At 32.2% G+C, this 16,842-nt stretch overlaps 2 protein-coding genes and 1 long non-coding RNA gene across 6 annotated transcripts in view; 1 reads left to right on the top strand and 2 right to left on the bottom strand.

Annotated features, from left to right (window-relative positions):
• Nucleotides 1–16,842, top strand: part of LOC143921171 (uncharacterized) — an 895,047-nt gene that overhangs the window by 520,828 nt on the left and 357,377 nt on the right. The gene's annotated exons all lie outside the window — the stretch shown is intronic.
• Nucleotides 1–16,842, bottom strand: part of LOC143921164 (uncharacterized) — a 754,379-nt gene that overhangs the window by 519,710 nt on the left and 217,827 nt on the right. The gene's annotated exons all lie outside the window — the stretch shown is intronic.
• LOC143921153 (dual specificity protein phosphatase 22-B) overlaps nucleotides 1–16,842 on the bottom strand; it is a 39,515-nt gene that overhangs the window by 17,709 nt on the left and 4,964 nt on the right. For all 4 annotated transcript variants that reach the window (XR_013261403.1, XR_013261402.1, XR_013261401.1 and 1 more), the window contains exon 2: nucleotides 15,392–15,508. Coding sequence is in view for 1 of the 4 variants with exons in the window: in XM_077444317.1 (XP_077300443.1) it covers nucleotides 15,392–15,508 (117 nt within the window). In the remaining 3 variants the exon portion in view is untranslated. The remainder of the gene's footprint in view (nucleotides 1–15,391; nucleotides 15,509–16,842) is intronic.

The raw sequence follows: 16,842 nt of genomic DNA on the forward strand, positions 1-16,842 counted from the left end.
AAAGCATTGTAATGTTTTAATGAACAACCTTTATTTTGAAATTTATTTAACTTTTAGTATTAAAAACACGTTTATTCTATTAAAAATGGTTTTACATTTCATTTCAGTTATCTTTGCAGTAGGCTCTACATAAATCTTGATTCTAATCGATCTGAACGGAGCTACGACGAAACATCTACGGACAAAGCGTCTAAGCGACATAATTTTCATACACAAAACATTCATAATTTCGTTATAATTTTCTATGTGAATATTATGTTACGTAACTATTTGGTCCGTGAGATAAATGTCGCGTGAACGTTTTGTCCGTAACCATTTAATCGCGTAATAATTTTGCCTTGGACGCTGTAACTTTAGATGTTTCATCATGACACTGTTCTGACAAATAGGAATCGAGATTTAGAGCCTACTGCAGAGATTATCGTGTAATCATTTTGTCATGGATGCTGTGTCGTTAGATTTTTTGTCCGCAGACGTTTCGTCGTGGAACCGGTCAGAACATATTAATTTATTTATTCAATAGGAAATTACTAAAAAAAAATAGTAAACTTAAGTTATGTATTTTAACTATCAATCTTTAATATGACCAATAGGAATAGCGTATTTTTGTCCCTGCTGCAAACAGACGAAAATGAAATTCAATAAGGATTTTATTTTTATATACATGTATGTATATGCATATTTCTTATAATTTACTCAAAAAAACAAGAAGGCTCATGTCAAGTAGGTAAATTTATGATCATCAAAGTCACTCATTTATAAAGGTTATGTCCAAAATAGCAATTCAACGCAATTTCACAAACAAAAAACATGAAATATGTACATTGTATTTTTATAAAGTGGTGTTTCTCACACAAACATGTAAAAAACCCATAAAAAATTCCATTTTATAAAGTGAACATATCGCCAAAAGTTTGCAACAGGACACATGAGTTACTCACTAGGACTAACTTTCGTATGTACATATGTAAATATTTACATACGTACATATTTGCAAAAAAATATAATACACTTACACATACACATACATATACATACATATACATGTTAAGCATGCATCAACAGCCAAACGATCTGGTTTAATTTGCAATCTAAACCCTAAAAGCAGGACCCGAGTAAAAAAATCTCCAGATTTAGATCAAAAGGGATAGAGAGGTCGTGGGTTAGGGGCTAGACCTTCGCTAAAAAGGACCTTTATTAGTATTCCACGAGTAGTGGTGAGACTTTCCACTCTTTCGACAATCGATAGTTTCCCAACCCTGCCTAATGTATGTATGTATGTACACCTGCTTTCTGGTTTCGATTCGGTATTCCATCCAATTTCTCACCCGAATACGTCTGTTGCTTTTAAAGGGGTAGGGGAAGATTTCAACCTCTTCACACTCCCCATCCACCCGATTCGGCCTTGGAAATAAGGAGGATTTTCCTCCTCGGACTTTTAGGGCCTGTCAGGAATATGTATTTCCGTCCAGGTATTATACATACATATATGACGAATGAGGGAGTTTTCCCCGGCCCATGTACCGTTTGAATAATTTAACCACAGTCCCGCCTCACTAAACAGATGATAAAAAAGAATAATAAAAACGCAGACAGAGCTAATTCCCAGGTGTTTTGTAATATTTAAAGATCGCCGAGAAAGGAGATTTGAATGTAATAAATTTCAAATGTGGCAGGTGTGTACATAAAGGATTTAGTAAATCCAAATCGCTCGTATTTGCGTTTATTATTAGGTTTTTTTTTTAAATAATTCATTTGTTTATATAAGTCAAAAATTAATACTTTAAAATATGATATAACTAGTGGTTTTACCCGGCTTCGCTCTGTATTTATAATATAAACTGCTTAAACATGCCTTATCTAATAGTAAACATTTTATTAAATTTATTTGAATAGTTTTATTTTATATAAATTTATTTGTATACTCATTTGTTTTTTTTTTTATTAAATTGACTGTCACGAACAAACAAACATTAATGTATACTGTCTCTTTCGAAATTATATGTATACCAGAATCCGGTGCCTGCGCCCCCGGAGCCTTTACCCCCAGCGGCTTCGCCCTCGGCGACTGCGCCCCCTGAGGCTCCGCCCCCTAGGGCTTCGCCCTCGGCGACTGCGCCCCCTGAGGCTCCGCCCCCTAGGGCTTCGCCCTCGGCTTATTAAATTCTAGTGGTTTCACCTGGCTTCACTCGGCATTTGTAATATAAACCGCTTAAACATGGCTAATATGTATGTATATGTAATAGTAAACATTTTATTAAATTTATTTGAATAGTCTTATTTTATTTAAATTTATTTGAATATTCATTTGTTTTTTTAATAAATTTTACGTCACGGATTCTGCCACCAAAACCTTACATACATACATACAAAGTCTCTTTCGAAATTATATATTAGATATTTGAATTTTATATATATGTATATATGTATGTACGGTTCCACTCGGCTTCGTTCTATATTCATAACATTCATTTGATTTTTTTTTATTAAGTTTATTTGAATCAAATTTATTTGAATATTTAACGACAGCCAATCAGAAACGAATTTGACGACAGACAATCAGAAACGATTTCACACACATACAACGAACGGTCTTTGTGTTATACCCATGTATATATGTATAAGATCATAGTCAATTTGAAACTCTAAGCTTTTTATTTTAGAGTTTATGCATTATCACGATTCCGCTCTTAAATTATTTTTGTCATAAAATGATCAGTACAATAAATATGTAAACATTATATAATAAGGGCAAAATATATGTATGTAAATATTTTATGAACTAACTCAACGCTCAAGATTAATCCAAAGATATTTTTTTACGTCACCGAAAAGCTTTTAGAGGAATTTTTCCAGTGTTTTTTTTTTAAATTCTTAATACGCTTTTCATGTAGGTACCGAGGTGGATTATAATATCGTTGTGTCGACATGACAAAGAGCTTTCATGAACGATACAAAATGAATATATGTATGTGCATATTTTGGAACAGTTCCACACATTGGAAACGATGCAACAAAATGGGAAAATCATAGCATAATATTTCAATACAATATATGGAGTGTTTCTGCCAAGTGGTCTAGAAACCCGAATATCTAGATTAAGAAACACTATTGTGAAGAGCGCATTGTTAACCGTAACCGTTTCATATAAAACATCTTCAAAGTTAAAAAAAACTGAAATTGAAATGCTTATATATTATATACATGTATAAAAATAAGTTTATATAAATCTTAGAATATTTAATAGGAATTTGAAAGTTAGACTAAAAAATATAAATTTAGCCGCAAATACGGTATACGGATGTAAACATAACATATATGTATATGTATATTTTATACATTTCATTTGTACCATAACAGGTTGCCACAAAGCTACAACTAGCACACCTGGCTTCCTGGCTTCGTCACCTGTCGCAAGAAACATCAAACTTCTCAACTAGATTTTTGTTAGCTTGGATTTGTTTAATCTAAAATACACTGATCAGGTTGGGGGACTGTTTAATTTGAGATTTTAAATGTGTTCTATTATATATAGTATTTGTTTTTATATATTGATTTATTTGTTTCATTATTATTGTTTTTCATCCATACTATTTTTGTGACCTTTTTTTGCTTAGCCTTAGAACAATTCTGTAATGTCATTATGGCGAAATTGTAAATATAATAAAATAATATAGTCTGTTAATATTTATGAGTATTTCACAGTTGATTTTTTTTCCAGTCTGGAAAACATTTCATCCTCGTTCTTCTTTCATTATCATTATCATTTTGATGGAGAAAACCTCTATTAAAATTGTATAATAATGACACACATATGTATATGTAAGTGGAAATATATTGCAATAGTAGAGGGGAAAATCTTGTTACGGGTTTTCTTCAAGGCTGCCTAAGAGGAATGCAAATTTTTACACAGAACGATCTCATCTATCGATCTCCAAAGTTTGGCAACATTCTTTTTCTCGAGACACCCTGTATTATACGCAGTGGAAAACGTTGATGAGAAAATTTTGGAAAAAGCTTTCGCTTCAAAACGACGATCGTAAATAATAACGAACGACTGGAACGAAAAGCTCATTTGTGCCATCGTGATTGATGATATTAAATGACGGTTGTTTCGATTGTAATTTACGCATTTGCAAAAAATGAAAAATAACACCATTAAAACGGAACGTTTTCAAATACAATTTATAATATGTAATATTTCACAAGTAATAATATAAATATATTATATTACATTTTGTCCATATAGCAGTTTTATGAATATGAGTGAACACTTTTTCTCTACAAAATCTTGTAGCATTACATATGTAAAGAAACGAATTTAATTCAAACCAAGCCCAATTCTCGGTATGAGATAATCAGGCTCGTTTATAAATACGACGTGGTTAAGCGGTGAAAAGTGCGGAAAATTCGGCCCGAATTTTCCGGTCTCATCGACATAGAAATTGTGCGGCGATATCGTGGCTTGTTACGTGTCCCGTCCGACAAAGCCGAGCAAATCCGCGGGAAAGCTCGTGCGAAAGTAAAAAAAAATAAACAAATTAAATGAAAGTAAAACGTCACAATGAAAATGCTACAAAGTGTAACCTCGATGTGTTGAAATTTGTATAGGAAATGTTCACATGTTAGCTTTGAAGTGTTAGAGCTTCGTACCGGAAATAAACCATCCCCAGAGGATGTGTTCCGCAGGTGAATTTGAGCCAAATTTAGAAAATAGAATATGGAATGGAACGTTATAGAATATATGAAGGCCACATGTTATCGTAAGTTGGTTAGGAACAACACAATTCCTCTAGCTATTACGTATGATTCAAAACCCAAGACGACTGTAATAGAATTTATCTCTATAAGAAAAGTTTTTCAACATTGTCATCTCGTTTTAATCTTCGCCCCGTGTGAACGATAAGCATACATACATTTTACCGTTAAATGGTGGTAAGCTCTGTGAGAGCATATTTTGAATCCTAAGACCCAAGCGACTGGAGCAGAATGAATACAAAAGACATTTTCAGATACCGTAATACCACTTAATCGCCCCATTCGATAGAAGTGTACATTCTGCCGTCTAAAGGTCCGTTTATATTATCCAGCAATGTACGTCAACAGTTCGGCACAGCACTGCACGGAAATGACTACTTCTGTTCATACTTACAGAACCGCCCTTTTTCCTACTGAAAATAACAGCACCGCCCGTTTTTGACACTTTAATTCTTGTTTTGGACGAGCGCGAGGCAAAATCATCTTACAGAACATTACAGCTTGCAATATTGCTTGAACCGAATCAATATTGTCACAATATGACGTTTCCGAAAATATTTAGGTAGTACGGGTGCACTCGCCATTATAATATTTTCACAATGGCTAACGAAAACCGATCCTGCTTGAATTTCAATGACATGTACTTCTATATATTATGAATAGATCGTGTTGGTTATTGCTGTTTCGGATACGCAACATTACGTAACATATTATGGAGGAATCGTGATTTGTTTTCTTTTCCCGTGGCTCGCACAAATATGTTGGAAACGTCTCCAATATCCAGAGCGATATATCTACTCAACCGGGTTGCTAGTAAAATTGACCTATTCAATGTAAACTGGTTGAGTGGTTGTCGGGCAATGCCAGTGGTTGATTTTGTTAATTTTAAATGTCAATGATTTTTCCATCGAGATTAAGATAATTATGATTAAGATTATTATTATTATTATGCTGTTATGATTGTATGACTGGCCACAGTGACGCTTTAAAGCTCTCTGTAATTTCACTGTGGTTAATATGTTAAAAATAAAAATATTAATGTAAATAAAATATATTTTTCGGTTTGAGCTGTACTGGTAATAATCAGCAGCATAGATCAATGCGTGCAATGCTTTCAATTGTATGGTCACAGGGTCTAACCCTGGCTTTGTTGATGAGACCTTGAATATACGACTCCAAGGTCGATCATTTCCTTTCAGAGTTTGCTAATTTATCTAATTTCATTGGAAACGGTTCCAGCAAATTTGACAATCCTATCCTATTTCTCACAGAATTTGAGTTAACAGCAATTCAAAATTTGTTGATGTTTAAAATGCTCAAAACATTTGTCCATATACATATGTCTGTATGATTGTTAATCGATTGGCCTTGAATAATACCTACAATGTCTGATCATAAATGTCGTGTAATAAAAAATGCATGTATGTACATATACCTGTATAAATAAATAAACGAACCTTAATATTATACAATCAATGTGGCGTCTCAGTATTGGTACACATTGTTGTATTAATCCTTGCAACATTATTTCGATTTATAAGCGTACCTCATTTTACAATTTAACGGCAGTTAAATGCGAACAAAGCCTTGTTCTATTGGACCAATAAACGAACACACATTTCACCGTTGAATATAAGCGAGTCTTGGACTATAAAACCTACACAAGCTTGATTAATGTCTGGAAGACCAAGCATTGCTCTGTTGAGGGTGAAAATTCGAATCAAAAGGTTCAAACATACATACATAGATTCATTAATATATGGCTGCATCAAAAATAGATTTATTTTATAATGAGAAGAATGAAACGATCTAAACAAATCTAGTCATTAGTCTAGCTATAACGCTACCTTACGCCTGAAAACTGTAGTCACCCATTTCATCAAAATTCTTAAACTCAAACATATTCATTTTTTATAGTACAAGTGTTCACTCCGGTTCATTCATGACCATACTAGTTTATTCATACATGAACTATGGGTTTTAACTTTTGAGCTATCAAAACCATTGATGTGTCAAAGCGCCAAGTATTTAAAAGGGAAATCCTACGGAAACCACATTACAATTATAATTATTATATTATACGTATTTTTAATTTATTATTTTGTTTATGTCGGCCGATCAAATGGACGGCACAAGTATGTCTACATAGGCCACTAGTATTTTAATAATGTGTTAGTATTTTAATAATGTGCTCTGACCCCCCCAAAAACCCATCTACGGTCTATTTAATATGTTAGGTTGAATAAATAGTTAGCATTTTTAGTTGAAATGTAAAGTTTTGCAGTTTCAGTCGCCAACATTACCCAGCATATTACAATACGTGCTTTTGCAGATATGCATACTATTGTTGCGTAGGGGTGGGTTCTGGATCCAAATGAAAGGCCAAGGTCGCTTCACAGCATTTATTCAACGATTCAAGAGGTCCACGTGGACCCACTGCTCACTCCTTATAAAGGACAAGTCGCCCATCATGTATGTATATAAGCTAAATAAGTATCTATTACCCAAATATTTTAATAATTACAAAGTTGGGAATAGAAATATACATAATTATAAAACTAGAAATAGGAATAAATTAATTATAGGTAGAGTTAAGAAAGCAAAAACTGTAGGAGGTGTTTTCCACAGAGGTGTTCAAATATGTATACCTATATAATGCCCTTCCTGAGAGCATTAGAGGTGCTAGTAACATTGGTGCTTTCTTGAGGGGTGTTAATGGATACCTCTGTGGAAGATGATGTAAGTTTAATAAAATGCAATGTTTGGAATTATATTATTTTAGGGTTAATAATTATAGTTTTGCTAACTATGTTATATTATAGTTATTAGTTTTAGTTTAAATTTTGTTAATTGTTAAATAATTCATTAACAATTTGCTATTTAATAATAAATAAATAATAGCTTCCCCGATCAATCAATGTGTCTATTGTCTAGGCACTTAAAGGTATACCCTGGCGAGTCTATTGTTTACGCATGCACTCGCCCAGGTCAGTGAAAACTCCAGCGTATCTTTTGTTCGGGCACTTACTGAGTCCCGTTAACCTAATCCGGGCTCTCTATTATTCACCCACGAATGCACTTAGACAGTGGATACTCTCTCTCATGTTCCGACGTTACACTATAATTAAAATAGCCCATTTACACTCAGGATACGCATACATCGAAGACAGTGAATGAAAGATGGAGCATGAACTAGTTCATTTGTCAATTTGGACATTTGTGTACAATGTAACTGCCCAGATTGGTTCGTGTATGAATAAACTGATAGGTTCGTGAACGAACGAAATGCACATATGTACACTGAAAGTGTAACTTATGTATATATCAATGAAATAATCATATTATAAATAAATGTATTCAATATTGAACGATATTTAATTGTTTATTTTATATGCAGCTTCAAATAAATGTATGTACATACTATGTATGATACATACATGGCCATCCCCGACTCGAAAATTACATATGGACCATTCGCGCTTTATATCATACATAATTTAAGGCACATACATACTCGACTCAACAGTATCATACCGATTGGAAAAATAACATAGAGGCCTTTCAATAAATGTAATAAAAACAGAAAAGGGGATCGAATGAGGGTATATAATGTGGAATGTTTACAAAATTGATAGTATATTTGGTCAATTTTCTCTACATATTGCAAAGGTGACTTTCCAATATTTTTCTTCTAGTCGTATAATAATATATAGAAGAGGAAAAAAATAAATATGTCTTATATATATATACATGCATACATATATAGGTATAAAAGCTTTGCGAGCGTAGGCGCCTGAGCGTCTATCGTGGACCATCCGCAGCTCGCGGATCGATATTTGCCACCCCTACCCCCCCCATCCTGGCTGGTGCAGGACCTACACCACCTAAAAACAGACACGAATAACCCCACCAGGACCCTACACAACGATGATGCCATTAATATCACTTTACGAGGACGATACCACGTGAACTGCCTGTCAATAATTTCGACGACAATGCCCTTCTATGGGAACCGGCGCGTAGCGGAAAAATGGCGCCAAATTTTCCCCACTCGTTTTGATTTTATCAATTTGAACTTTAACAACTTTCGACATGTGTAAATATTGATTTAAGTTTGCAAAAGGTTCAACACGCTATAGTATAATAAAGTAAAAAAAAATATGCCCCGTATTGGGCAATCCAACTGACCGATATTGTTATTTTATATTATTCTACATAAAAATATATGTATGTAATTATTTAATGCTAAATGTTTATTATTTTTCGATCCACGTATTCTTTGTATCTATGTAAAATCGTACCTGTTATATCATACTTTCTTATTCAATAATTTTTAAAAATAACCAACGTAGGTGTTTTTGTAATGGCTATGATAGATTTTTCGCATTTTAAAAATATATGAAAAAGATTTTGTTTTTATAATTTTCCATAAGACATTCCACACTATGTATTGTTTATTTGATATTTTTACTTAATCTGCTATTATTATAACGCTACCGTTTTTTATGATCATTTATAAATGTATTTTTTTATTACAAGCCTCTTCTATGTTTGCCTTCTCTCGTTCGTCTGACAACATTTAAATTTGATATCCAACATTCTTCCGATGGTTTTGAAACTTTGCCATTTTGCGCGATTTGTACTACAATATATATTCAAATCAAATCCACCAGTACGATTTGATATGATTTGACAAGTTTAAAAAATGCTACAATTTTGACCATCTTGACGTCTAATGGTAATTTGCCATATTTATTTACCTTTCCGCCACCCTCTTGCTTTGTCAGATTTTAATTGTTTAAACGCCTATAACTTTTTCTTTTTCACACTATATCTTATAAAATTTGCCTAGGTTATTCTGTATAAAATTCATAGGTTATTCTGTATAATGTTATATTTTCGACAATTGTGGCGCATTGGGGATTCCTGTTATGCCACAATGGCCTAAACTTAAATTAAAAGAAAAAATAAATAAATAAACGAAACTTATACGTTATATTCATCATACATAAATTACATTTTATATTTCACAAAATTCCTTAAATGAAATCAGATTGATTATAATTCAGTGAAATTTATGTTAATCAAAAACTCAAAAGCGATTAAAACCAGTGTTCTGAATTCCGCATAAAATTAAAATAAACTCCAAAGTACGTATACGAATTATATTACGTGTATACATAAATACCTAATATATTATACAAACAAAAAGTTTGTTTCAGAACTATAATGCATGGCCTAACTTTACACTGACATACTACATACACAGTTTGCTTTGTATAGCCAACTACTCGAGCGTACAACTATTACCAAGTTTTTCGATACTTTTCCTCTAATATACCTATGTATACATACATACATACACACAACAACGAAAATTGCAGTGCTGAAAAGGTCACACGGTTTGACCAGTTACACGAATCTGACCTAGATGATACGACTGCCAAATGCGATTAACGCTATGATTATTCGAGAGAATAGAAGGTTGAAATCTTGGGGTGTATCCTTCATTCGAAAAACCTTGGTATTAGTCGAGTTGGCAACAAAGGAAACGGATAATTCCAAGTATATGTATGTATAGACATATACTACTTACAAGCAGTATACGAGCGTCGAGTTGAATAATTGGACCGATTAATATTGCGAAGCAGATAAAGAAGAGTCGAAAATTTATTATTGCGCCCCATCGAAGAAGAGGATTGATTGATTGTATCCATTGTGTGAGATAAACAGGATTTTTATTTACTTTGTCTATTTTTTTCTTGCGGACGGAACAATGTGTACGATGGCGATAAAATATCACTGGAGAATCGAGCCATCTCACGTATGTACATAGAAATGGAGACAAGGGGTGTAGTGGTTAACCCCCCTTTTTATTATATATGTAATACATTGTAAGATATGCGTAATAAAATATTCATCATTTTTAATATCTTTCGGCGAGATATATTAAATGTAACGTTGAACTGCGTGTGTGAAAATATTGGATATATGTACATACATACATACGTATAATGTACATGTATAGGAAAAAATGTATGAAATTTTATTGCTCTCATAGGATACTTTAAAGCGAACTACATACATATGTATGATATTATGAATATGTTACAGTTCAAAAATTTATTTCAGTTCACAAAAATTCGATTATAATTTGTTCACAAACTAACTATTGGTTTTAGTTTAAGTGCTAACGGTCAAAAACTATCTTTAAATAGACTCATCAGGTGTCGCATTAAACTTTTAGCTGTCAAAATCTTTGAGATGACAAAACATCAAATATTTAAAAGGGAAATCCTGTGGGAACCGCATTACAACGTTGCTATAATTATCATTTCCGTTAATATTAAAAATATTGCAATCCAAGCATACAACAGATTGAAAGTACTTAAACTTATGCCTAATAGTTTGTGTTACAAAACAAATTAATAAACTAGTTCGTTTGTCAATTTGTTTTTTGGGTACAATATTCCTGGCTAGATTGGTTCGTATATGAACAAACTGGTATGTTCATGAACGAACGAAATTTACACTTAGACTGTAACATACATATACAGATCTAATCTTGAAAAATATTTAGTTTTAAAATATATATATATATATATATATATATATATATATATTGCCCGTCGCTTTTTAATTTATACTTATTAAATACATAAAAACTAGAAAGTATTATTATTATAAAAAAGTAACTTCAGTATACTATTAAAAAAAGCATTATTATAATTAATTATTAATTTTTAATTTACATTTTATTATATTAAATTATTTATTTATTCATATAAATAAACAAAACAAATTAATACATATAATAAATATATTATTCTTATTTATAAGTATTTGAATTCATTTCGCCATTTTGAAATTATAAATAACTGCCTTTTTCGTAGAAGTAACAGATTCAATTAATTAATCAAACAAAGAAAATAAAAATATTCACAACTCAAGCCTTTTTGCAATGAAACTTTGACATTCGACGTATAATTTTCTACAAGATTCTATATTCTATATAACGATTTTTTTTCAGATTCAGAAAATGTAGCGAAAAACCACGCATTGTGATGATTTCATCACCTCAACTGTACCGTATGACAAAAGCTCAACTCACATCAGTATACCTCGAATATTTCATTTTATTATTACCGTAAATGTCTCGCATGGACAGATCTAATACACTTTGTCAACACAGGTCGGAAAATATAATATGATAAACCCTCTATTTTATTAGAGACCAAAAAAAGAAGCACGAAGTACATATATACAGCCCTTACCTTTCCTCGCAAGAGACAAAACATAGGCAAGGACGAGTTTATCCTTTATCGGATTAAACGATCTCATGTTTATACGTATGTATGTATGTATGTACATTCAACCAACCCACAGTTCAACCTACATAATGTGATCTATACATTTTCTATATAAATATATATAGGTATGTATGTAGGTGTATTGTTTGTATTTCTACTGGATCCCAGTTGCTATGATGCGAGATTCAATTACGGGAAATAATGTAATACAAGTAAAACAAACTTATCTCAAAACGAAAATGTTAATTACATCACGAACAAATTATGATAAAGTGTCTTGTAATGGACGGTTTAAAGCGTCGTTCACGCTATTAAACGCGATTTATCTTTCCCCAGTAATAAAAATTTATGTGGTTCAATCAGATTAAGCATGTACATGAATTATATACGATTTTAATGCAATTTTTTGAACATAATAAAATTATCAAGTTCATCGACCCTCTCTCACTCGATAAAACCCCAAAACGTTAAATAATCAATAGTTTACTACGGAAAATGTTGCTTAATGGAACGGGAATCGGTGTAAATTGTATATAAGCGATCGATCACAATAAAGTCGGTACGTGCCTATAATAATTATTACAATAATAAGTTTCATTGTTTCACTTTGGCGCCACAAAGCCAAACAATGGCTTTCTGTTTATTTATTATATGTGTTTTTGTCTTAAAGAGCAACGTATGTATGTGGATTATATTATGTACACATATACATATAATACAATACAATGGGTCTGAAATGGTTGGGACCGGATCAGTAATTAATGCGAAATATTTATAAAACAAACAGACAACGGGCGAAGAAAATAATTTTCGCTATAATGAATTTCCTTGGTAGGGGATAACAATGGCAAAAAGCGACTGTGACTGTGAACAGTGAGCCAAGTCTCTTTTATATACGTAGGTATATAGTAGGTATATGTTTAAAATACACTTTATTTATTTATTCACATATTATCCACAGTGACATTACATAATACTCTAACTCGTCACTGTGACCAAACATATGTATAAGCATAATACAAATACTATACATATATAAGAAAACTAGCGAGACATCTATGTTATAGCTAATAATTTTTTTAAATCATTTTAAAATAGTGGTGAAATTTTTTTATATCATATTAAAATAGTTGCGGTTAGGATGGTTTTTGTCCATTTGATGGAGGAACAGCTTCAACAATGAGTTCAGATAAATTGGTAGGACTCTGATAGGAAATGATCGACTTGGAGTCACAAATATCCAAGTCTGACCAGTAACATTAAGATTATACTCAGAATAAATTCTTTTTAATCGAGGTCAGCTCACGGGATCGAACCCGGTGACCTCTCGATGCTTAATATCAACGCAACCACCGGGCCGTGCTGCTAGTATGTACATATGTACTGGAAAGTATGTAGAATTCGTACAGGAAAACTTCTCCAAAGTATTTTTTTGAAACCGCTTAAATTATTTATACAGTATATGTTAAAATACTGTAACGTAGAGATTAGGTGATTGGTGCTCGCCGACCACTGGTTTACTAGCACTGATCACCTGATCTCTCGCTCGAGATGAAAAGGCCTCACCGTATGAATAAACCGCATGCAACAACCAATAAGGTCTCATGACAAATCGATCAATGATATCTCTGTCTTGAGAGTGCATGCTGTGTATAAATATTCGGTGGATCTTTTCCATGCTAGATCCGTAGGTCAGCTGGCTGACCGACGGATAAAAAACCTCTACCACTACTCGCTGCGTCTTTCACTCCGATCTCGGAAACCCCTCTACAGGTCAACGCTACAATATTAAGAGCTAACATTATAATTTTTTTTATTATTTATTAAGTGGACGTTACTTGGATTAGTAAATAGCATTTACCACTATGATGAGCTTTTTATTAAATGTGAAACGGTTATTTTATATAGGAGAGATAGAAAACGGAATACGTGTGTTAGAAGTATGACACAGGTGGTTGATGTAATGGTGAGAGTAATGGAAGCGTGTTGGAGAAGTCTTCATCCAGCATTGGATGGCGAATGGCTGCGATGATGATGATGATTTGTGTATATAAAAGCTTTGTTATATATTGTCTGGCCACAGTGTCATATTTAATATACACTGGTATACTTGTATATTAAAAATAAAATAAAATAAAAATAAAATGTATATGAACTACATATCTAGCTACATTTCAATAGTTAGTGGGTAGTGGAAATGACGACTCGTAATATTTAATACATAGCAAGACATGTCACAGAAACTTTTCAAGCAGAATCGGTTTTCTTCGACCATTGTGGAAATATTCATACATGACGTGACGTCATAGTGGCGAGTGCAGCCGTCTTTCAATTAAATTTGTTGAAAACAAGTATAAACGTGCCGAAAACGAGCGGTGCTGTATAATATGAACATAATTAGCCTTTTCCGTGCAGTGTTGGATAATATAAACGGACCTTACAGGTATATTTTTTACCCATTTGGGATTTTATGTGAAATTAAAAGTAATATAGAAAAAAAATAGTAAAATAGGGTCAAAAAGTATATTAGATTTGTATATATTTCATATTTTTGAAACATTGTGTTAATAGACTTTATCTTTTGCAGACATAACTTATCAACGAATAAATTGATCAAAATTAATTTAAAACTTTTAATGAATAACTTAGTGATATCGATTTGAATAACAACCCAAGAAAATTTTAATTGAAATATCAACGCCACAAAATTTTTGACCTTTTCCATCAAAATTAAATAACAACAGTTCGTATCAATTCCGACGTTGGAAACATTTCAAACTATGTACATACACACACAATTTTAAGCCGAAAAGCGCAAATTGATAATGCGATTAAAATCTCGAAACACGATAATTGAAATTCAAAATACGCACATACATTTTTTTTTTAAATTCGAAAATATAATACAACAAAAGCTCTCGCGCGTCACTCAGCGAGTAGTCCTTTGTTTGCATTGAGTTTTCAAAGCCACGAAATTAAATTACAACGAATTCGATTACATCGAACTTCCAACAAAAAACGCAAACAGTACACAAAATATGATCGGATTATATTGTGACAAAGGTGTATATAAAATATAAAATATAACGTGTAATATCAAAAACGTGCAATTCGAGGAAATGTCGAGTTCTGGCAAATAGTGGCGTGACCGCACGCAATCTCATGATTACAAAGGGCGATTTTCCTTCGACGGACTGTGGAAGAGAAAATAGCGAACAATCTATTTTCTATCGGACACTAAAGATAAGCTACCTTAAAAATAGTCGGATAAACTACGCATTGACACATAAACCATCATATCAAATTCTAAAATGGGTACTTACTGGATGTAGGCGTCTCGCTGCGTCGTGTATCGCCAATATGTGAGTTATTCTATGTCTGTCTAGTTGGGCAGGATCTTTGGAGTCCCTGTAGTTGCCTACGTATAGCCCTGGAAGGACCTGTGAAATAAAATACATAGTTTTTTCATTCGATATGTTAGCAATGTACCTGTGCAATTTTTTGTATATTTTGAAACGAAAAACGAGGTAAACATATTTACAAAATCGTACTGGTACAAGATAAGGATCTTTTTATGCCTCGCAGGATTACAAAGAGTAGCTTTAATGTTTGGGCTGGATTATTTAAATTATGTGGGAGCGTTTGAAAGACCAAACTTTTTATATATGCGTAAATAATATTAACGTTACCATATCGTATCATATTATCATATTATCGAAATGTTACCATATTATTGAAAAAAAAATCAGAATTACATTTCATTGTAAGGAAAATTTCGAGTATTTATAATTAATTGTATAAATTGATTTAGTAAAACTTTGTAATCTTTTTTTCTGTGTAAACTACAAAATTTACTTAAAAAGTTTTTCTTCTTTGCCTTATTGCATTAGTAAATTTGGTTAGTAATCAATAAAAGTTTATAGCATGCGATTCATTTGGAAGAGGCTCACGAGCATTTCTTCATAAAATGAAGCCAATAAAAGTGAATCAAGGGTTTGAAAGTGTGTATACGATATAAAATAAGGAACTGACAAACAGGTGTGTATTATAGATTGAAAGGTTCGTCGATTAGAAACTTTTGCCAGGGTAAAAAAAAGATTAATGGTGTAAAAATAGCGAAAAAAGAAAATGTTGGGGCAACGACTAGACAAAAGGAAAACATAACTCAAAGCGTTTCAGCGTTTTATAGAAACTTGGAGAAAAAATGGGCCAACAAACAAAAAGCAATTGTTATGTGCTGCAGTGTGACGAAAAAAAATGTACAACTCCGCTCTTCTTCGAAATGTAACGAAAAATCTTAAGAAAAGAAAACGGAAAATCATTTTTTTTATTTTGCTCTCAGAAAATAAAATCACCCTTATTGTTAGTCCGGTTGTATTTTATAAGTGCTAATAATTTTAATTTCTCTTTTTGAAAATGGCTTATAAATTAAATATATAAAAAAATTAAAAACAACTTCTCGGAACTTACATATGTACATATGTTTATACATACATAGAGATTATATATATATATCACTTGACACAGTTCAATTGTAACTTATAAATACTAGGCCATATCGGAAAAAACTTTCAGGATTGAATAGGTCATCCAATCCATTTTTTAATAGCACTTATATACCATATAAAATACGATTCAGATTTAAATTTTTATGAAATTGCAGTTATTGATTAATCCGATTAACTTAAGAGGGCTGTATACCCGAAACCTTAATTTTGTTGCCGTTCATTTCTTCGATATATATATATATATATATATATATATATATATATAT

This window comes from Arctopsyche grandis, chromosome 13, assembly GCF_051622035.1.
Source record: "Arctopsyche grandis isolate Sample6627 chromosome 13, ASM5162203v2, whole genome shotgun sequence".
In the NCBI taxonomy this organism is placed as follows: domain Eukaryota; kingdom Metazoa; phylum Arthropoda; class Insecta; order Trichoptera; family Hydropsychidae; genus Arctopsyche; species Arctopsyche grandis.